This window comes from Sceloporus occidentalis, unplaced genomic scaffold (assembly GCF_023333645.1).
Source record: "Sceloporus occidentalis isolate IW3139 unplaced genomic scaffold, rSceOcc1.0.p SCAF_61, whole genome shotgun sequence".
Taxonomy (NCBI): domain Eukaryota; kingdom Metazoa; phylum Chordata; class Lepidosauria; order Squamata; family Phrynosomatidae; genus Sceloporus; species Sceloporus occidentalis.
Genome location: NW_028317041.1, coordinates 2668798 through 2693486, shown reverse-complemented (window position 1 = coordinate 2693486; position 24689 = coordinate 2668798). Strand labels below are relative to the sequence as shown.

Sequence of the window (24689 nt, the reverse complement as noted above, 5' to 3'; positions counted from 1 at the left end):
CTCTGCTATTAAAGGCAATAGACGATTCTATTTGAAGAACAAAAGTATACAACATTTTAGTATAGCTTCTGTACAACTAATAAACTAATGTAAAAATATTTAAAGTAAATGTCTGATGTGAGAAGTATGAACGTTTTAATAAAAACAGGAGGAAGAGATAAAAAAAACTAACACAAACTAAATATTTTTGGAGCATATCAACCTCGGAGTTATAACTCCATAAAAATCAGGATCCTAAGTGCCTCAATGTGACAGCAATACCAGAAATGTTAACTGAAGGAGTGTCAGAATGGGGAAACTGAGCAAGACAAATAATTTATGCATTTTTAGCTTTTAACAGATGGAAGGCCCCATGCTGTGCGCACGAAGAACACAAAGAATGCATGTCAGGGGTAGGCAACGGGAACAGCTTCTCAAAAAGAACACCCAAAACCATGCTATTTAGAGTTCTAGGTGTCCAGATCTACTTTATAGGGTATAGCAATTTCAAAATTATCTCCCCAAACATGTAGGGTAGATTTACAGTGTCAAAACGTTCTTCGTGCATCTGTCAGTGTATTACTATTGGGTTAGGGTTGTAGCCACGTGTACAGAATCAAGGGAGTTTATGCACTAAGAAAAAGACTTGGCAAAGATCATTTGCAGCTTTTTCTGCAGGGAGAGCCAAGCTAGCCCCGTATAATATACACTGTATTTGGGGTTAAAAGGCATATCATGGGGCAGAGTGGCATATAGGGGGTATAAAACATTTCTGGAGGCAAAGTGGCATATAGGGGGTTAAAAGGCATTTCTGGAGGCAGAGTGGCATGTAGGGGGTTAAAAGTCGTATGCCCCCCCCATATAACCTTTTTTTATAATCCAGCAAATACGGTAGTTTAATAATTAGCGACATGATCTGCTATGTATTTAAATATGCTTTATACGGGGCAGTGCAAGCTGATCTCGCAGCAGACACTCACTGGGGATGGTCCATTGTAATGCAAAGCAATTCTGGCGGAACTGATGATCATCGACTTGACACATTTTTAAAACTTATACTGGGTAGGAAAGTGATAAAACTCACCATATTACAGCAACTGGTACCAAATTACATAATAAACAGCATAGCTTGTAGCTCATTAATGACAACGTACCAGTGCACTAATTAGTAGAGTTTAGTAAATGTTTTTGGTACTCACTGTAGACCAAAAATCCCCATTTTGGGTGCTCTGTGCATTCAGACTGCTTTATTCCGGAAGACTTGTTTGTTTTATCTAGCAGACTTGGATATTGTATAAATACATAAGTCTAGGGTTTCACAACCAAAAGCGTACTTCGTGAACAATAAAAAAATGTTTTTACCGGCATTTTAACAGAAAAATTATAGGCAATTTGGAACTGTAAAATAATTCTGAATTAAGGGTTGAAATACTTGTAAGACCCCAAACAGCATTTCATTATGAAATAGAAGGCTTTTTTTTTGTACTGATACGAAAATAAGTTAGAAGACTTTTGATATCTTTATTTTCCAAATAAAAAAATACAAAGAGATGATGTAAGACTAAAAATTCTTTGTAACCATTAAGATAGTTCTCAAACTAAGTATTTGCCAGATGAATCCATAAGGCACTTAGATAGATGAATCTTTATTTAAAAAAATAAAATATGCAGTGAACATTCCCAAGTACAAGTCTTTTATGTGATGTTTGTATGCTTGTATGTACAATATTGTACATATGTACACTTCTTCTCTCTTGCTGCTATAATGGGATTTTGGGTTGTCTTGTTAACTTCAGTGCCTAAATAAAAAAAAAACCACAAGAAAATGATTACAAACACAAAATATAATGGCTTTATTTTTATATATAAAGCATTGCCTGCAGAGGTAGTTTTATCGGCGTCTGTACAGATGTTTAAACAGCAACTGGATGGATACCTGGAAAAACATAATATTCAGGGATATAATCTGAAATTATGGGGAAACAGCTTATTGATCCAAGGTGAAATCTGACTGCCATTTTGGGGTCAAGAAGGAATTTTTTTCCCTGGTTAGTGCAAAATTGGAAAGAGCGAAACCGGGGTTTTTTGCCTTCTTTTGGATCAACAGCAACAAATTAACAGATATAGGAAAGGCTGAACTTGATGGACGCATGTCTTTTTTCAGCCTATATAACTATGTAATATTGGACTTCTGCTAAAGACTCCTCCAAAATATACTTTGTAAACTTCTGTGAAATTAGCTACTGCAAGTCAAGGAACAGCAATGAAGTTATGAGCTTCTGGCATGGACTGCGGCCGGAAGGAGCCATTACGACTATTGGTGCTTTATCTGATAAAAAGTAATGGCATTGGTCGTTGGTTCTTACAGGAGTGAAATCCAAGCTTGTGATCTGCATGCAAGTGCCTTTTACATCACTTCATGTATGTAACACCATGGGCAGTTCCATAAGCTGGACTCAAACTCATTTGGGGTCACCAGGATAAAATATATAAAAAATACTGGCAATAATCGCATGACTTATAGCTTTAACATGTGAACTCAGTGTTTAATAAATTCACCAAGTTCTACACTGTATCAGTGTGCTGCATTCAATGTGGATCAATAAGCTGTATTACACACATTAACAATAAATAGATATTCCTATCTCCATATTTATCTTGGTTTATAGGATACACGTTTTCTTTGGGTTTAAGGAAATTGAATTGTATTGTATGTAGGACTCATTGCATAATAGTCGGCCTTTAAGTTGTCCCAATAAAAGTATATAACTGTGCTGACCTTTGACAATATGGGCAATGTTTAACTGATAAAGCGTCTAGAAATGTAAGGGCTTTGAGTAGAACATCCATACTTGTTGGAACATTTGTAATAATGTAGACAAAGAAAAAGAAAAGTCACTGTGTGTGTGAAGTCAGTAAACAGTCACACTTTGTGATTTACTTACAAAGACTTCCTCCGCTTTGAGATTTCAGTCACATTTCAGAACTAGAAATGCAGTATTCAAGGCTCTAAATATTTAACATCAGCCCCACATTAACAGTTGGCATAGGTGTCATGATTCAACTCAAAGAGCCACAGGGGGCAAAACAATATTAGAATATGCCAGAGCCGTATTCTTTGTGATTGACTTAATTACAGAGGAAACGGAAAATACATATCAAGTGTCTCTCCTTTGTATGGGAAGAAAAGAAACGGTTTAAATAGACATCTTACTTTTCTTCTTGTTTTGAAAGCATCAAAAGAGAATTCAAATATTCCCCCCAACCTTTCCTTGGGGCTCTGCACAATCATGATACATTACTCATACCGAACAGGAGGATTTACTTCTGTTTCTATGGCCTGACCCAGAGAAAGGTAACTCGGGAAGCGCCAGAGGGGCGAGCAAGAACACCGCGCACTACTTTGACACTTAAGACTTAACTTGGAAGCTCACAATACTTCGCGACTGGAGAAGGGGCAGGCATGTGTATGTATTTTAACTTTAAAAATGAATATAAAACCTAAAATAATCAAAATATATCTCTAATCCCTAAAATGTGTTTTTCCAATGCAACACCAAATTAAAACTCAAAATGTTTTGTGTTCTGTTTAAAGAACTTTACTGATCTGACTTACTTTGAACCTAACTTGGAGGATGCCACTGAAGTCGGTTTTAGCCCTGTGGGGCTATGCTTAAACTGCTCTTTGTTAGCAACTTAAGTGGAGCACATTGAAGAGTCAAAAAGATTTAAAGCGACTGTTGGAAGGATTTAACTTTCCATAGGGTTTCCTAAGTTTCCAGGTGTCATGGTTTGAACGACTATTTTTGTTCCGATTAATCCTGTTTCCTGCCCAAAAAATACCTTTCATTTTGCATGCGCAATGCCTAATACAGAGCATTACGCATGCAAATCAAATTGCAGCCCAGTTGTTGTCATTGTCCAGGTAAACCCATTTTGGTCATTTATGGAATTGCACATCTGTAGCCACTGCAACACAACTGAATATCTGAATGTCCCATAAGATCACGGACTTGTCACAAGAACAGCACCAAAGTCTGAAGAACAATGCCTCTGACATTTTAGGGCAGAGAAGTTTGATCCAGGATGATTCGAACTTGGTGGGTAGAAAAAAAAAATAAAAAAATAGATGCCTGTATCTACAGAGCTGCAGCTGCAAAGCCGGGAACTAAAACCCATCTGTATAATGAAAGGAGGGTCGTGTTAAACTACAAGCTGGGAAGTAATTGATCCGGACCCTTTCACGCATGTGATCCTGAGAAGATCCCTAAGGCAGCAGAAGATTTAAAGGGAAATGGAGAGAAGACCTTTGAACATGAGCAACATACTGAGCGAAACTGTTGGCGTAGAAGCATATGGCACCCTGACCTAGTACTAAGCGAGGCGTGTGTTAAAACAGCAGGTAGTGAAAACTAAAGGCTAGGTAAAGGCAAGTCCAATTTTTCTTCCATCTCGAACATCCTGGATGAATATTAACTGCTAAGTGGAATCAGTACCAGAGAAATCACAAGCACAAATAATGTCCAGGGACTTTTTTGGGATCTAAATGGCGGAGGGATAATTGTACGAAAGGCAGCTGACATGTTTCTGTCATGGAACTCAGCTTTGGACACCATACAGTATTTATAGCCTGTAGAGATTGCCGTACAGTAAATGGTGCTGGATTCCCCATTAGGCAAGCTATTCTTAAATATATATATAGTGCTTGCTGTAACTTGAAACACATTATTTTTCTTGATATTTTTTTTGTTGATTAAATACTAATTCTACATCAATTTACATGTAGTTTTGGGGAATAAATAGGGTGAATTGTGGATCTCACCTTCTGTCTGGAAAGCATCCACGATTTTATTGTTGGCACTAACACACTTCCAAGAAGTATCTGAGCTGGGTGATAAATTAGCAGCGGGACAGAGATAAGAGAGAGGTGCTCATATCCGGCAAATACAATCTTCAGCATCGGGATTCCTGAAAAGAAATAAAATGACTTACATTAGTAATTAACATAATCTTCAGTCTGGTCAGATCATTGTTTTGAATTAGACAGATGTTAGTAAGTGTGCACATATTCAAACTTTCTAAGTATAGATTTTTATTAAATCCGTTAAAATCTATTTAAAAAAAATAAATAAAACGAATCCGATCAAAAGATGGTTTCCCTGTGATAAGGGTTAACTAATTATATCATATGCTTTACTGTTTTACAATACCAGACCAAATCAAAGGAAAGAGAACACAAGGCGACATAACAACACAAGTCAAATGATTATATATATATATATATATATATATATATATATATATATATATATATATATATATATACACACGGCATATATACACACACATATTATATATATATATATATATATATATATATATATATATACACACACAGGGATGAGCAATTCGTATAGCCCGACGCCCGGGACAAGCAGTGTTACACGCTGGTCAGCTGTTCTTTCTTTCCCATTTAGCCTTGCTGTATATATACGCACTGCATCTATATATACACACACTGCATGCATATAGAAGCACCGGCGGAAGTGGTGGGTAGCAGCAGAGGTTGTCTATGTACTTATAGATACACACAGCACACATATACATGTATATACATACTGCATACATATAGATACACTGCATGCATATACACACACTCTGCATATACACAATGCACATCACATTCACTGCATGCATACACTGCATAAACATATACACACACTGCACACATATATACTCACTGCATACACACACACTACACTGCATACACACACACTACATACAGACATCACATATACATACTATATATATATATATATATATATATATATATATATATATATATATATATATATACACACACACACACACACACACATATACACACATATACATATACACACACACACACTGCATTTATGTATATATAAATATACATATACATATATATATATATATATATATATGCCTCCATACACACATACATAAGTTTAAGAGAGAGAAGGAAGAAAGTAAAGGAAGTGTATAGTGTGATTTGGTTAACTGGACAAAAAATGCATAGCTAAAGAAAAATATTTTGGCTCTCATACTTAAAATCATGTTATCACCAAAGCAATAGGAACGCAGTAAATTAATTTTAATTCTTTTACCAAAGAAGGTACCAATTCTGAGTCACTATGGATGACTGCAACGAGACTTTACTAGGTGCCATTTGACTTTATGGATCTGAGCACTATGCATGCATTTAGAGGGACCTTAAGCTGTCATGTGGAAATTTTTTTTATAAAACATTAATCAAAAATGCCTCTTTAATACAATACACTGCCTGGGAAACGTTAGAAGACGCATTTTGCAAATGGATTCTATTCTGACTAAAGTAATTTGAAGCAGGCAGAATCTCCCCGTGCTGTAGCCGTAGCACGACGCAGGCAGAGCGCATTACTACCTGCTTCGAACACTAGGGAAATCACTAATGTACAGCGTGCCATATTTCCATGTCACACATGACACATTTGTCTAAAATTACCCAACAATTTTTGACACCGCAGTATAATCCATAAGCACATCTTTCAACTGACATCTGCCAAGCAAGCGTTTCAAGTCTGGGTTCCTTTTCTTTTTTTTTGGCAAGAGCACAACATTTCTTTTATCCTATACCCAGGATGGAGAGAAGACAGAACTGAAGCATACCTTTCATTTGTTTTTAAACCTTAAACTGTTTTGGCTCTGAAACCCCTTCAGCAGTTCACACGTAATATCATAGGATATTTACAAAGGAATCATTTACATTCATATAGAGTCCGATTTTGGTAACACAGATATCGGCCTCAAAGAGACTTTGTCTGTTTAAAACCAGACCTATTGTTCGATGAGATGACTCCCTGCATTCGAGGATTTCACCTGTATGATGTCATATCGAGAGAGGAAGAAAGTGGGCAACTACCTTGGCTCATTCTTTCACCTAGGAACTGGTGAATGTGTAAATACTTTTTAATTTATATGAAATGTAGTGACACAATGGACAAGCTTGAAATGTGCAGGAATAAGAGCTACGTATCTGATAAAAGTCTGAAACCTGTGAATTATTACCTGTATAATAAAACACCCAGTTCTATAAAGGCTCGGATTCTGTATCATGCACGTAAACTCAGCGATAGGTAAACGTAAGTAGAATTTAGTTGCCAGTTTAATGACCCTAGAGCCTAAAAGCAGGTGCCAACAACAAACCCTTTAGAAGCCACAACTGATTGGCCTTTGGATTATGTTTTTCTCCCTCTCTATATCGGGAACACTTCAAAGATTGGGAAGCCTATGTATAACAAAAATTTGTAATGCCATTTTTCCTACAGCTATTAATTGTAAATTATACATAGTATCTTGCGCCCAATGTGAGCACTGGTTAGACTAAATATATAAAAAAAGATGGCCAAGAAAAGAGTTTTATTTTACTTGATTACTAGTGTGATAATGTGTGAAAATGCGCTAAGGGCTTATTGGACAGGCCAGCCTTGCAACTTACAGAACACGAGGCTATTCATTATTTCATAATTATTTGATAACTTCAGATTGAAGTTGTCTTTAGAAGTACTTCCCACTTGCTCTTTAAATGGCACCGCAGATAAAAGCTGCCAATGCAGTCCAGAAAGCTCCAGTTCTTCCCAAGAAATAATGAGTAGCGTAGTGATTAAAACAATGCTAACAAGGTTCATCTTATGCATTCGTGCCACAAGGAAGGTATACTTATTACAAACGGTTACGGCATTCCAGCATACCCTGTGAGGAACGAGGAAGGAGCGGGCAACATGGCACCAAAGGGAATTCTTTTTTAAAATAAGGAGAATATTAAAGCAGCTAATTAGCCAGCGATCACAGGGACACTGGCACGGACCCCAGCAAGCCATGTTTGGATATCACGGCAGCCTTTATTATTAGCATTTCATTATTCAGGCCAGTAGCACTGCTGCAGCAATCAAGGCTACTCGACAACTGGACACAAAGCTTATTAAGTTAACTTGTATTTAAAATAAAATGTCTACGAGGTTGGCTTACCTAGTTCTAGGTAATACCCCTCTTATGAAAAATTATTGCAGTTTTTTCTGAATACTGCAGTTTTTTGGACATGAAAAACTGCAATACTGCACTTTTACTGCAGTATTACTGCACATTTACTGCAGTTTTACTGCATTTGTACTTCACCGTACTGCACTTTTACTGCATTTGTACTTCACTGTACTGCAGTGTTACTGCACTTTTTTTTTTTTATATTGCAAACCTACAGTTGTACTTCAATGTACTGCAGCTTTATTGCATTTGTACTTCCGTACAAAAATAACTGCAGTAAAACTGCAGTACAGTGAAGTACAAATGCAGTAAAACTGCAGTAAAAGTGCAGTATTGCAGTTTTTTCATGTCCAAAAAACTGCAGTATTACTTCAGAAAAACTGCAGTAATTTTTTCGTAACCTCTTGGATGCATTTAAAAACAAAAATTGCATTTATTTGCAAAATAAATCTAACAATGAGACCACGTAATACGTAATCATGGGTTTATTCACTAAAGTGACAGCATGTACAAGCTTTTTGGTTTCAACTCAGTGTCTTTAATTTGTATTACGAAGGGCCAACCCTGGCGAGTTCCTCCTGCGAAAAAGCCCTGCCTAATGCTTCAATTCATTGAAAGAGGTGAGATGATTTTCAAGAACTATCACTGGTTCTCAAAGCCCTTGGAGCAGCAGAAGCTTATTGAGGTTGGTGCTTCACAACGTATAGAGATGTTGCGACCACAATTCTCCTGAAAACATTCCTACCAACGCCGAACTAAGTGAAAAAGACTCAATATCTCATGTGAGATGGTAGAACCATTATGGTAGAATCTTTTGTACTGTAAAGTAACAGAACAGGTAAATCCAAAACTAGCGCACCACCAGGATCCCAACCTTTTGCTTCGGAACTAAGGAGCACAATGTACAAATCCTTCACTTTGCATGTGAAAAAACAGCACATGACATATTGACATATTGTAAATGATATTTAAAACATGGACGGACTGCACTAATGTTACAATGTGGCCCTTTTGTTGATCCGCTGTAAGCTATTTGTAAAAGGCTAAGACTGTATCAGCATGAGCTTTGGGCTTTAGGAATAAATAAACTAAACTTCCCACAACGCAAAGACATCTTTAAGATAACAAGTGTTTAAAAATGAAACTCTAGCGGCCAAAGTATTTTATAAAGAAACAAAAATGGGTGCGATATAAATGCTCTACTTTATCTACAAATGCTTCAGGATATGCCCCAGCAAAGAAGGTTAATGCCATGAACAATTTCCTCTTAGAAGTCTGTTTATTTTATTCTTTTTATGTACGTACACGTGTTACAGAGACATATAAACGCGCTGTCATTAATGGCAGAGATCTGGCTTTGAGTGTCTTTCCCCATTATGCGTATTTCTTGGAAGATACAAACCAAATAAATAATTGGAGGAGCGCAGCCCTGAAATGACAATTGTTATTCATGTGTCTCTTTGTTGCGAGCCGAGATTGAAAGATGTACACTTCAAGTGAAAGCATATCTCTGGGGCGAGATTCTTCAGTTCAAACGCAGTAAACAACTGTTGTTTCTCTGATGCTCACTTTAGTACTGCTGGAGGCAAACTTTCTAAATATTAATAAAAATCTACTGCTTGCGCGACGTACAGATGAATAGGAGGCATCAGGAAGCAGAGCCTTTGGTGACATATCTGGACACATCTGAGAAACACTGCAATCAAAGGATTTATATTCTGCTGGGTTTGAGAAGGAAGGGGGGTATTTTCACATTTGTGTCATAAGGGGGTAGAGGACATTTCAAAACGGGGACAGATTTAACTCCTTTCAGTCCTGCATATAAGCCTTAAACCTTCAAAATTGTTCACAGGGCCCCAGTTTTAAAGCTTTCTGTGTATGGACTGACTTTGCGGGCACTTACCGGAAAAGTAACTGACCCGCCTGATGTTGCAGGTCTGTGTCTTTAATAATGTCAGCACATGCATCTCTTTAATAATGTCAGCACATGCATCTTTTTTCCAAGACCATCTTTGTGTGTCATTACATTGTTAATGTGAAGGGTACACCGCTTCAGGACTAATTGATGAAGCTGCTGCCCTTTTGTCCCAGTTGCTACACACACTCACATACTACTACAACATTTACATCACATTCAAAGAGTGAGAGCAACATATGACATTTATCATGATGGTTTTATCGTAAACCTCTTGGCCGACACATCATGATCAGCACTTCAATCACGCTCTGCCTACAGCTCAACTTTCTCCTGATGGCCAAATAGGCCCACTTCACATCTCTCTCATCTCCTGTAGGTTCTATAAATCTCTCTTCTGCACCAGTCTCATGGCCATGGATACCTGAGAGCACCCGATGAAGTGCCAGCCATCATCCCAGACATATATACATTACACATTTTAATACACTGATATTAAATACTCCATGCCGCATCTAGGTTGGTCTATCAGGCTATGCATGATTTATCAGGCATCAAGTACAGGAGGTATGTGAGAACATGTATAGCAATCAAACCCAGTATCCCATTCACATTATCTGAAGAGGGTTTGGATTATATACACAATTTGTACCGATACACCATCCCTTTCCAATAATCTATTACAGTGCTAAACAGACTGGAAATCGCATCTCAGCATCTTACTCCAAACTTGGTGGTGCCACCAAGATGACACTATACTACACGGAAAATATTTGTTCCTTATCATAAAAAGGTACCTACTCTAAAATGCTTTCCTGTTTCATTTTTGAATGTCTGAGCTTTGAAAGCATGTCTTCAGATTTTCTATTTTAGTGTGACAAGCTTGATATTTGCCTTATTCAGCATGTGAGCAGTGCAGACAATAGCGGAGAGCCAGCCATATGTAGTGCGGCTTCTTTTTATAGAGGCATGACAGTGGAATTCTTCTTTGAGGCTGTCTCCATCATGCTAAATGAACTCCAGGGAACTGCTTCCCGCCGTGTTCTTCAGCTGGATTAGAAGAAGCCATAGCTCAATGTCATTTTCAATGTGAAGTCTCATAATTAAAGGTCAAATAGTCACTTCATCCGCAATCAATCAATACAAAAAAGTACTAATATCAAGTACTAATCAATCAATGGCAAAAGGACTAATAAAAGAAATGAATCATGTGTGTGTGTTTAGATGTTCTTGCCTGCCTGTACTGTAAAGAGGGTTTTTTTTAAAAAAATATAAAAAAAAAAAAAAAAAAGATCACCAACTACAGATACTACAATGCTGCCTATTGAACCATTTCAGCAATGATCAAGATAATTTGCCCTGGAACAGCATCAACGCGGGAGGTGCTTAGATATAATATCTTGTGAGTGAGGCTACAGAAGGAAAGCAGTGATGTGTCTTATTTGCATGGTAAATGTAGGGGGCTGTTGATCCTTGTCAGGAGGAGGTTATTAATGCTTTATGTCATGGAGCTGCACTGCTCTGGCCTACGGCAGCACGATATATAACAAAGCCTAAATGGACTTGGAACAAGATGGGGTCCGTCTTAGGGGCCACAACATTACACGGTTCTACTTGCCGACTACAGCTTCAGTCTAAGCCGGAGGGTCCAAATCTAGCACCATATATACAGCCTGGTGGCATCTTTAGGAGACTCTGTATAGAATCCGGCATTGAAGTTATAGTTTCTGACTGATCTACCAAATCTGGCAATACCTAGAGCATTCAGAGGCATTATAGATATTCATCTAAATCAGTGAAAAGGTTTATTTACAGTAAGAACAATAAAGACGTGGAATTTACTGCTTGCAGAAGCTGTGCTATCAAAATAAATTGATGTAGGCTGGAATTTTTTTTTTTTTTTTTTTTTTTTTAGCAAAGAAGAACATACTGGGATATAACTGGTTACAATAAAGTTTTAGATAGTTGATCCAGGAGGAAACCAGATCTAGACTCAAAGGAATTTTCCCACTCCTTTTAAGACTTCAATAAAAAAAATCCTTCCTTCTGGATCAACAGTCGGGTTAGCTTAACGGCCTTGTACCTTTTCTTCAATCTAAATTACTCTGTTAAAATGACCATTTATCACATTTCCCCTTTCCTCTTTTCTGTATACTTCGACTAAATGGATTGGCCTAACACATTTAATTTTGTTAAGCAAACAAACGCATACATGATAGACAAGCTAGAGGTTTGTTGTTGGGTGCAGTGTGCTTCACAGTCTTTATAGTGGCAAATCTTCCAATGTTTGCTAAGAATTTCTTCTATAGACCAGAACATGAAAACAAAACACATATAGTGTCTGGTCTGAGATGCACACTGCACACGTAAGGTCCCAATAAATAGATTTTGTGTCATAATAAAATAAGTATAACTAGGAACTTTTTGATATAAGATAAAGAACCTCAACAAGTAATTTGTGTATATTTTTTGTATAGTGGTTACACGCTGTGAGAACATACCTGATTGGAGCCCACATGATGTACCTGTCCTGTATGCTGTAGGAGGTGCTCATCTGAAATGCTGCAGTTTAGACTTGATAATTTGTATTCACCAGATTATGAATATAATAATAATATTATGTCATTATTAACATAATGAAGAGTTTAATGAGAAGACATTATCAAATGTTCTCTACAAGGCCAGGAGTGCACTTGTATCCTGAGGGACACGACTAATGTAATCTTGTGATTTGTATTTCCTGGAGCTTCACAATTATATTAATCTGAACTATAACGTTATATCAGGACTGGTTTACTACAGTGCAGTAATGTGCAAGCGCTACATTCACAATACATTGCAGATTTTCAGATATCTGTGGAACAGTAGAATTGGTAGCGGTTAATACAAAGAGGGAATGTATGCATGCAATGAATAAGCATATGGGTATCTTTAATCTCAGAGAAGACCAAGGACTGAGTCTTTAAAGAACAAAAAACAGACGTCATGGGCAAAATGGCTCTAATGTCAAATTATATGTTTTTGTTTATCTAGTGAACTATATAACACAACTTCTGTTATTATATAGCCCCATCATATTCTGCAGCTCTGTAAAATATTTATATATTTCTTGTTAAGAGAATAGGTGGATATCTTCATTAGTGATCAGGTGCAAGCCCAGAGAAATATCTTCTTGTAGATCCCAATCCATGTTTAGCTGGAGGTAGATGGTGTTCTTGACATAGCTGACAAAAATGTCTGTGGCACCACAGATACATATTGGCTATACCTTACATAATGTAAATAAAGGCTCCAGGGACTCAAGAGTTCCAACATCAGGCAGATTTATTGAGAGGAAAAAACTAAGTTTTGACCTCACAATTAAGTCTTTTTCTAATTGAAAAAGACCTCATTGTGAGGTTGGAAAGTGCCTGGAGCCTTTGTTTACCTACTGGATTTACTGGGGAATTGGTCCTTCCTGGGTTCCCTTGGAGTATGCAGATTCCTCATTCTGGTTATACCTTACATTATGTCATAGTAATTTAGGTAAAAAAAAACATCAGCCCAAGTACATCAAGTTCAACCTTGCTGTTGATCCTGAAGAAGGCAAAAAAACCCACTGGTGCAATTTCCAATTGTGCCTCAAAAAGACAGATTCCTTCTTGACTCTAAAATCGGATTTCTCACTGGGCCAACAATCCACAACTAATCCTGTCCTTATAGCAATTCTATCCCTGTATACTCTTCTTTGCTAAAAACAATTGTGTAACATATTTAAAGGCATCTATCGAGTTTGACCACACAACGTCTGGGGGCAGTGAATTCCACATCTTTATTGTTTTTGGTGTAGAGAACTCTTTTTATTGCTTTAAAGGAAAATTACTTTCTTCAAGTGGTTGGATGACCTCATGTTCTTTCATCAGTCCCATTAATGAACATGTCATCAGAGAGCAGCTGTATTGTTTGTGTATGTAGTTTTATAATGAGATCATATGCACTCTATGCCTTTTTTCTAACAAAGAAATTCAACTTCTCTTGCCTTTCTTTTTAACTAAGGTGTTCCTTTCCTTGTATTATTTTTTTAGCCCACATCTGCACTGTTTCAAGCTCCATAATGTCCCCTTTTGAAGGACAGGGGCCCGTATCGGCACTGCAAATTGAAGGTTAGGTTTTACCATTGACTTATTAACTTATCTTTAAGTCGTTTTTAACCCAGGTGGAAAAAAATCACCTAATTTTCTTTCTATTTTTAATATACACAGTAAACTTTTATGAGGAACTGTATAGAACGTTTTAGGAAAATCCAAATAAATCACATCTACTGAAACACCGTGGTCTATACTTTTGCTCACTTCTTTATAGACACCAATTAACCTAATCTGACAGATCTGTCCTTCATAAAACAGTGCCGACTTACTAATGATATTATTGGACAAAATATTGTCCTGTATAGTATCCCTTGGCAAGCTTTCAACTAAGTTTCCCACCACAGATGTGAGGCTCACATGTCTGTAGTTGCCTGGCTTAGCTTTTGATGCCAATTTGAATATTGGTACCACTTCTGCTTTATGCTAGTCTTCTGACACCCTGCCAGACAAGAGACAATCCTTAAAGATCAAAAGCAATGGCCTGGCAATTTCGAGGCAAAGTTCCCCAAGTACCTCAGAGGGAGAGGAGCTGAAGAGAAACAGAAGACCCCCTTCTCTTCACTTTTTGGGTCCTGTTGCTCATGAAGACCCTGGTATTTGGTGAACAAGTCCAGTCTGGTCAGTTCATGGGCACCACAAGCTGGGTCAGGGTCTGATTCAGTCCTAGCTCAGTTTGTGTCCCTTCCAGACTCATTTGTCCACCATTAATGTTTAGCTGGCAACACAGAGAGACTGCCAAGTATGGCCGCCAGATACATGCATGCGTAATTAATCAAATCAATAAAGTATAAATATATGTTACTGGAAGGTGAACATAATCTGTTCCTGGTGGGAGAGTATAACCACTGTTAATATTTTCGGGTATTTATAATTCATACGGTACTCCTCCTAAATAAAAGTGGAAACATAATATACTATTCTGAAAGCTTGGAGATCAGAAGATGTGTGCAAGGTTTCAACACCTGCCAATCCTATTGCCAATGCAGCACAAAAACAAAGGCCTAATCAAAGGGAATAGTATCCTATCTCTGTGTAGTTCCAGCAGACTATGAACAGGAAGGCCAAGCCAGGAAAGCAGACATACTTAACAATTAAAATACAAGAGAGTACAAAAAAAAAAAAAAGCACAGCAACTACAACATGGAAATCAAGAGACCCATTTAATAAGCACACTGTAGGAAGACAGCGGCAATATGATAATGCTTAAATATATTATATTCTATTCACAATATTCCATATTCAAAGTTATTTTGCACATTATTTCCCTGATTTGTGTTTTTTGCTCACTATTAAAAATGTTCCACATTTGATTTATAACTGCTGAAGTGCTCATGTGTATTTTTTCTTCAGACAATGCCTTTTTATTTACTGTGGGGTACATTTTATTCATCAGACACAGTCATGCTCCACGGGACGTGACACGGAAACCAGTGTGTGGAGAAATGCTCACCTCGGTTATGCTCATCTGGTGTCATTTCCAATAAACACTAAACAAATATAAATAGCTGGATTCCGAGATCATCACAAGCTGCAATGATTTAAACCACGCAACCACTTGCAAGGTGCAAGTGTTAAATACAGAGCTGCCATTGTGAAAAGCTTTTCATGCTACACAGATAGCTTGTGAAACCGATCGAAGTGGAGGTCAGTTGTAAGCCAACAAACCTCACAAAGCACAAGACGCATCTTAATATAGCATCCTACAAACTGTACTCATGGAAGATGACAACACAGATATCTACTTTTTGCGACCAGCGACAAACTTGTATTATTATTATTGGAAATATAGTATATAGCGTAACATTTCTACTTACAAAGTTTTTTTTCATGCTCAGATGTTTAGGTCCAAACTGGCAAATAACTTACTTTTATTGGCTGATCCAACACATTTATTGGTTGGCTGCATGTAGAATGCACACACCGCTAAAACGTAAGTGTTCAGCATGCACTGGTGTGCATCCGATAGCCACACGCATGTCATTTACAGGTGCCAGGGCCTACTTACGTTGCCATTCTGCTCCTGTCTCAACATATATAAAAGTCTCCTGGAACAATATTTGCCTCATTTGATATGTGCTAGAAACATCATAATATTGTCTAGATATTAAATATGTGCATTTGAAGATATTAAATGTGTCTATATGGAAAACGGTCTACATACTGTCTGAAGCACAAGAGCAAACATTTAACCCCGTAAAAAAGGGGTAAAAAACAGTGAAGATTTGCAAATTCTTTCTTCATTTGTGACACCACCACAAATTACCTGTTCTCTGTTGGATTAGCTGATTTGCATTCAGTAGAGGCAAATTCTTGACCCATACATTTTCTGGGAATTCTGCTAGCACTGTGTATTTACACAAAACACTCTAATAGACTCCATGCTCCCTGCATGTTTAGGTGACAGATTCTTTAAATGCTTTGAAAATAAAATATCAAACTCTAAATATATAAGAGCTGCATTAATTATTCTTAGGGATAACGCATTTCACTGTGTTGATTTATGAAGCTACTTACCCAGAGTTAGGGATTTATGTGTAGAACAAAATACTATTGCAACTGTGTCCGCTGGAGTAAAACCGCTGTTTTTACTGAAATTAAAAAGGAATATATAAAATAATATTTTTTAATAATGATAATACAATTACATTTATACAAAAAAAATGTGAGAGAGATGTACAATGAAACATCGCATAGTAAAAGGGGGCGTATTCAGAGCAACCTAAGGGGTTATGTTGCCCCTACTCACCATTATAGCTCAATTTTTAATTAAGGAAAGGGAAAACAAGGAGATGAAGACACCATTTACATCACCATTAGGACACTCATTCTTTTTATTCTTAAAGGGATGTGTTTTCAGCAACCACATGTAAAGTCATTGATTTAAATGTATAATATAATTCTGTATGTGTGTATATATATATATATATATATATCCACACACGTCACTAGTTCTGGAATACTTAAAGAATAACTATAGAAGGATGTCCTGATAGGTTTGATCTGTGGCATCCCGTATAAAGTCATATTGATAGTGGAACGTAAGACTGATACTGTAATACATAATAAGTATGCATACCTGGTGGAAAACAGGAATGTTAAAAGCATGAAGGCCAACTGTATAAAAAATACTGAAAAACAAAAACACATTTTTATTAACAAACAGAAAATCCAGTCTCTATAACAAGCCACGTACCAATGAATATGTTTTTCTGTTATGAAGCATGGCGTAATATTGGAGAATGCTGGTTAAATGACTATAAATTCCATTAAGGTCAGACAGAGCAGCAGCAGTGTGTGTGTGTGTGTATGGACCGCACTGTTCCTATTTTGAAACGGCACGTGGAGACAGGAGCCTATCGTGAACCATAAACCTGAGGCTGCCCACACAGTGGGTGCGAACAGCCAGAGAGAAAGCTGCAGGAGCGGTGGGATATATATGTGTTTGCATTATATATAATATGTATGTATGGATGTGTACTTGTGTGTGTGAGAGCATGGATGTGTACTTTGTATATGTGTGTGTGAGCATGAATGTGTAAAAAATCATATATTATATTAATTCCAAAAAGTATCAGATGTGCCATCATAGATTAAAACAAAATGTATTTGGCAGGAAAACAAAAAGTATCCAGACTCGGTCAGAGCAAATTACTTAAGGCTTAGATCATTACAACATATTTGCAAAAATGATTATTATTAAGAGCTGTAAATGCCCAAGTTATGCCCAAGTGTCAAAAGTTAACACTTGATAGTACAGACAAGGAATGTGGCCTTTCATGGTTAATCTGTCACCAATGCAAGCACTATGAATAAAGGCAAATCATCTGGTTTTTAATCTGATATACAACAATGGAAGGAGGAGAACAATAGTTGCATTAGTAGGCATAATAAAGTAATCCAAGAATGTTATAAAAAGTGCTGAACAGCGAATGTCACCACACCACTATATAGATTAAGAAGAGAAAGTGTGTACTATAAGTAATTTTTTGGCCCAAAATTGGACGGGGCAGCCAGAATAAAGAAAGAATTGTGCACTTACTTATGAATACAATCACAACTAAGCTAAATTTATCCAGGTCGATGTTTGGATTAGAGAATGTGTCACAAAAGGTTGTGTAGATGATCATGAGGAGGACACAGCTGCTGATGGCACCGAATGGAGGCTTCTTCCTCTCTAGCCAGTCTTTAATGTATCTGCGCACAATCTGAACGAGAAAGAAGTAAACAGGTTAGCTCTTTTAGTGCAAACAGGGACTGCCAACTTGGGCATCACAAAGTGAATTTGACATAAAGAGGAGAGAATAATTTGAATGACTGCCACAGAGGATTTCAAAAGCTTCCCAGCCGCTATAGTCTTATTCTGGGGAATTTAACATTTTTAGTGCAACTTCCACTGGGCACATGTAATGAGAGTATATCTTCAACTGCATTCAAATCTATCCTTAATTATGTCAAATGTTCTTTGCTAGCTGTCACCGAGACAAGCCCATTAAGCCTCCCTGATGTTTATCTCCTCTGCTGAAACTAATGGATGTATGTAATTATCACAATCCCTCTTGCATCAACAGACAATTCCGAGAACAACTTTAGGAACCTTAAAATTGTGACATCTTCAGGAATTTCACGACGGCAGATAATCGAAAGTGATCCATGGAACGCTTTAATATTTAAAATGCCAGGGATGCACCAGACGTTTTTAATTAAATTATAACTTATGCTAGAAAAGCAAAAGTGTATGTGTTGGGGGAACTTAAATAATTCAGAGTCTGAATATCTGGCGTTTTCATAAATCTAAAGACAAATGTCATTTGAATTCTTCTAATACAATTAATACAGGAGGGAAAAGCTAATCTCCACCTGCGTTAATTCATTAGGAGAAAACTTCACAAAGCTCTAAAACATTTTTCAAAAACATATGTGCTTAGAAGTATTCCATATTCTTTGCAGGTTGTAGTGTTAGTGAGGACTCATACTTACTAGATAGGTTTCAGCAAAGACATCACTTTTAACTAATGTACTCTATTAAGCAAAATAAACAGATTCCAGAAAAGAATAACCAATGGCTTTAGGATTTGCATCTTACACGTGCTGCAGCGTGAAGGTACGCTTCAGTTACGAATCAGTTATGTAGTAGCTGAGGTTAAAATTATTCCAGATGCTGTTTTTGCACAAAAGATTCAAAATGTGTGCTGAATCGCCCCCCCCCCAGCATATAAACGTATAATGATACCGTTACTTGTACACTAGTGAGAACATCGCATAGCCTGGTCTAACTTCCCTTGCTGTGTGTAGCAGGGACATTCTGCCAAAAAAGAATGGAAGGTTATCATGGAAGGACAGAGTGAACGTGTGGTTCAGACAGGCTTTTGAGACAAGCAAAGAGTTGTATCAATGATCTCACTACAACCTCAACCGAGGAGCTCCTTTAAGAACGTAAGTCCTGCAGCAATGGCCGGACTGTATGTCCACATATAGATGGTGGAATTTGTAATCCAAAAGAACTGGATAACCTCAAATATATATGACATTCAAGAGCAGCACAGCTACTGCAGAGATGATTATATGGTGTGGTCTTTGGGTGGTTTCCAAGCTCTAATCATACCCCAACTAGGAAGGGATCCACTGTAAATGATCCATAGACCACCCCATATATACATTAAGATTGGTTGCCGTGATCGATATCCCTCTGCTCAAGAGGAGAGCACTCATTGTGGCCTTTTATTGACCTTCCGGGACAGGCATCACACGCGGCTGTCCGAAGCTTCAAGGCCAAATGTAGATTTTACTCAAGTGTAAAAAGGGTTACATACATTAATTGAACCTTCAATAAGAATGGACATTATTTCATGTGGGTGGCACATTGATGCTATCCCCTATAAACACACGCCATGGCCAGGAAGACTTTCTTTTATTAACCAGGAAAAGCAATCTTCCATCTCTACGGCTTCAGGAAAGGGTTTTACATGTTGGATAAGACTGATTATTGAACCAACCACCAAGTGGTTTTAAATGAAATGAATTCAAATATAATACAGGTGTAACATAAATTAACCCCTGATATGCTGTAAAAAGAAAAGGGAGTCCGAAACGGCAGGACGCTGTAATGTGAAGTCCAATATACACTGCAAATCTAATACAGGTTAGAGTTCTTTATTTACAGATATTTTACATGTACTTTATTGCTGGGAATAAAAGACATTTAACTGTATATGAGCCCTATTCGTTGTTTAATGATTTGGTTTCATCATGTATTATTTACAGAAAGGCATTAACTAAAAATGTTACGGATCCTCCAAATTAAAATTTAATTCTTGCAACTGCAAGAACCCAAAAGATCAGTGGAGAGGGTGCGTTATGGGCTGGTATGTCAACTGGAGGTGTATAAATGAGCAAAGCCCACTGACATTTATTACACACTGGACTTGCTACAGTACAGAGGGGAGGAATAATACAGTTTAATTTATTTGGTTGTGAGATGGAACCATTGCTGCTTACTGGAATATGCTACCGGTTTATAAATAAACAATCACAATGTTCCTTAATGTGGTCTCTGACAGCTGTTATGAACCATTGCATGCTGGAGTCTAGATAGGCATTGTCCAACTTGTTGAAAAAACACAACATTAATAACGCAATATAATCTGACAATATTTTAAACTGGGGCAATAAAAAAAATGAAAAACTTTCATCTTGGACAACACTTTTACCAGTGCTGGCATGCAAAACTTCACCGTACCAAATATTTGGCATCCTACAGCAACATCCACTCGAGTACCAAAAGGATGGACATCACTCCCCCTGTAGTACCCAAAAGGTTAATCACTGGCCAAGCAGCTAGAGAATGCATGAATGATGATGTGCAGACATGCATTTTATTATTTATTCATGGAAAACAGTGGGTTTTGGTGTGCTTCTTTGAAAAATGTTCAAACTGGTAGAATATACGGGCGCACTGTGAAAATTCTATGTCATTAACATTTAATCATAAATTGCTCTTTAATATAAAACATAAAATAAAGGTCTGTCACAAGCACTTTTATGCAGGAGCAGAAGATGGCATGAAAGCAGGATGGGAAATAACATACTGCAGTGACTATCAATGAAACCGTATGTTATTTAACCCATGCAGACCCTGTGTACATAACATCTTCTTATTCACATTTACTCTTTTTATAGGATTTTTTACATTTTATTTTAGTTGAGAACACTGACAATATTTTTTTTTTTTTTAAAAGCCACTAGCGGTGTGTGTTTTTCCCATTGTCAAATTTTTTTATATATTTATTTTATATATAAAATCATACACACACATTTCATATCTATCTATCTATATAAAGTATATTTATATATATATATGCACTGTAAGAAACAATATTGATTTTTGTTACCAAGTAAGGTTTGGTTTATGCACCTAAAGTACATTAAAGATTGAAAAGCTTGAAAGCACAGCACCAGGGCCTCAGTTTTCATATTCTTTCCCACAGCAAAAAAATATTTAGAACAATTTAATGCTAAATTGACATAATTTTAAAAATATATACTTTCTCAGTGATTTTCACATAGTGCTCATCTGCATAAAGAATTGGGGCATCCATGCATGTTTATTGTTAATAATTATATCTTTTTCCTATTTCATTTTTTTTTTTTACTATTGCCATAATATTATATATTTATAGTTAAAATGTGATTCCACTCTAACTTTCCCAAAGATGTTCACAAATATGCCGCCCGGCTTGCTATTTAATATTGATGATCTGAAAACTAAATTAAAAATACATGATGTTGGACTAACATTGCTGGTGACATCTGCAGAGCTTTGAGCAAGAGGCCGTTCATTAGACACCTCCAGAGGATAACTTGGATGTGTTCAGAATCTGATGTGTCACCCACAATTTTATCCCAGACTATCTTGTTGTTTGCCTGGTGACCACGGCTGCTTTTCTTTTATTTTGAACACAATTCTGAGGAAAATGGAAAACGACCAGGTTCTGCCATAATTACAAGAGACAAAGCATCTGGAAGCTCAAACGGCAAACCTACGTACTTAGAACATATCCACACATTGTCATTGTTTCATAGTATAGGAACATATCTCTCCATATGTTATATTTTTGGGAATATTTTATACTTTATGAAATGATAATCAGTTTTATTTCTTTTATGGACATACACATAAAACATCACCGCAGTCTGACTGGGTAATCTGGGGGTTTTATGCTTCGGTCAAAACCCAGGTTACATAGACAACACACATGTTTAGAAAAAGGAAAGTAGCCCAAAGTAAAAGGAGAACATACCTGACCGATGATCAGTGGAACAACAACAGTCATGAAGAGCTGGGAGAATATAGAGGTAAAGGGCACTGAAGACGATGATCCCAGCTAAAAGAAGGAAAAGAAAGAATAATTAGGCTTAACAAATCTGGCATTGGGCGATGACATTATACACAAAAATCAAAAGTAAATTTTAAAAACGACATATTTAAAAAAAATATATATATATGTTCCAAAGCACATGGTCTGTGTTTTGGTAAATGAAAGTCCACTCTTTCTATAACAAAGATTTTTTTTTAGATAATGAAGTGTCACACGGGTTATGTAACAGCTTGTGTTACAAGAACGCTTTCCAGGACTAAATGCTTCTCATCACTAAATGCTTCTCATCACTACTATATATAGAGAGAAAGAGGGAAGGCACTCTGTGCATTTAAACCTGTATGTGTCAGGGCCAGAGGTGTATTTTAGGTATGACACCTATGGCTAGAAGTACCTAGAAAAATTGATGATGTTTTGTGGGCAAAGGGAGATGGTTGATTTGTTTTTGATTTTTCTTTTGTACTGTATAAACAAATGTTCTTGAAGACTGAACATAAACAGTCAAAAACAGTCTAGGTTTTCTGTCATAGGAGTTCAGATGCGTAATACTAGGTAATTTCTAAAAGTACACTGATTGGAAGTGTTAAAACTGCACTAGGTTTTTTTCTAAGACATGTATGTACTTTTCACACTTTTATTATAACCTGGGCCTAAACATGCATCTTAACATAAATAATGCATCCTTTACAATGGTGCTAACATTATTCTCTATGTGAGAGAACATTACATAGCTGGCTCACTTTAAAGGGAAAGTGAAATTAATATTTTATATTCTGTGCACAAAAACAAGTACAGCCGTGGGAAGATGGAGCATCATATAGCCCTCAAAATTACTGTCCTTTTCAGTCTGTCTACAAGGAAGGAAAATGATTTTGAAATGTTTCTCACTAAATAAGGTCTAGCTCTTGGCTTACATACAACAGTCGTTTTAATGTTTAATTATGCTGAACATTTCTTCACACTTAATTACTTGCTGACATCATGTAGCATGTTTCCAAACAAAAGTACATGAATATATAAAATCAGAAAAGGTAATTGTTTTCACAGGACTGTCATTATGTACCATAATGGAGTTAAACGCAGACTAATGTAACCCATAGCTGAAACCTGCTCTTGAAGCAGGAGATTCTGCTGGGCACATAAACTGCTATAAACGCTAGTATTTTAGGGGCTACAGGGAGCAGAAGGGCAATTCCCAGCAGAGATATCTCTATGATCATGGAAGAGCTAACCAAGACAGACCCCCACTTGTACCTGTGTCAAATGATTCCCTCTACAGAAAAGGATAGGTAAAGCTCATGTTGTTAGGCAACATCCAAACAGCCGGCTAAACAGTGGAGACTATTGCATTTTGCAATGTTCATTATAAGACAACAGACCATTATAGCCAGCAGATTAGGAAATGCACTCCTTTTAAAATATACCCTCAATGCAGTTAGTAACATATTGTCATGCCCCATCCAGGCTGCGGAGCTGCATATTTCTGGTTTCCCCTGTGTCGCTACAGTTCCCCCTTTGCTGTGATCCATTCCTGGATTTCCTTATATTCTGTCCTGTACTTCTGATTCTTTGATTCCAGTCCTGCTCTTAGCTTCAGCTCCTGTTTCTCTTATAAGGTGTGCCCCACCCGTTTTTATGCTTGTCTCGGTTCTCTGTTCTCTGTATAGATTAAATGTTTAGTTTCAGCTTATTAGTGATTCAGTAGGCATGGTTTAGTGTTAGGACCCACCGATATATTGGAGTACTTTGGCGTTGTGGTGGGCTAAGCATTCTATGGCCATAAGATGTGACTGAATCGCCAATTGTCATCTTATAGTCTTAGGCTAGTCCTGTATTTATATGTGTTAGTCTTTTATGTGCCTTTGCCCTCTTTTCCCTGAATCATCTGAGGATCTCAGTTCCTCTTTCCCCATGTCCCAGTTAAGATATCCTATCCTTGCTTAAAGGAGAAGCGTCTGAGGATCCTGGCTCCTCACTCCATCCCTTGTTTCCCTGTCCTCTGTTGTGTCCTGTACCATGTATGTCTTGTCTGGTTAAGTGTCTTGCTTTGTCTCCCTGTTCCTTGCCCTGTCCCCCTCGCTCACTCTGTCCCATTAGCTTGCTATGTTTCTGCTGTTACTCTGCTTAGCTTCCCTACTCCCAGCCTTCAGCATCCTGTACATTTGTCTGGAGAGCTATGTCTCATGTCTGCTCCAGGGTGCCTGCAGGATATCACTGTTTTGGGCACCATCT

General features: G+C 37.2%; 1 protein-coding gene across 1 annotated transcript in view; it reads right to left on the bottom strand.

Annotated features, from left to right (window-relative positions):
* Window positions 1–1739: 1739 nt before the first annotated feature.
* The window catches only part of LOC149287406 (sodium/bile acid cotransporter 7-B), a 74974-nt gene continuing 52024 nt past the window's right edge, over window positions 1740–24689 (bottom strand). The window contains exons 7-12 of the mRNA XM_089492930.1: window positions 22380–22463; window positions 18122–18287; window positions 17159–17210; window positions 16597–16670; window positions 4802–4947; window positions 1740–1778 (exon numbers count right to left, since the gene is read on the bottom strand). Coding sequence (XP_089349056.1) covers window positions 1740–1778; window positions 4802–4947; window positions 16597–16670; window positions 17159–17210; window positions 18122–18287; window positions 22380–22463 — 561 coding nt within the window. The remainder of the gene's footprint in view (window positions 1779–4801; window positions 4948–16596; window positions 16671–17158; window positions 17211–18121; window positions 18288–22379; window positions 22464–24689) is intronic.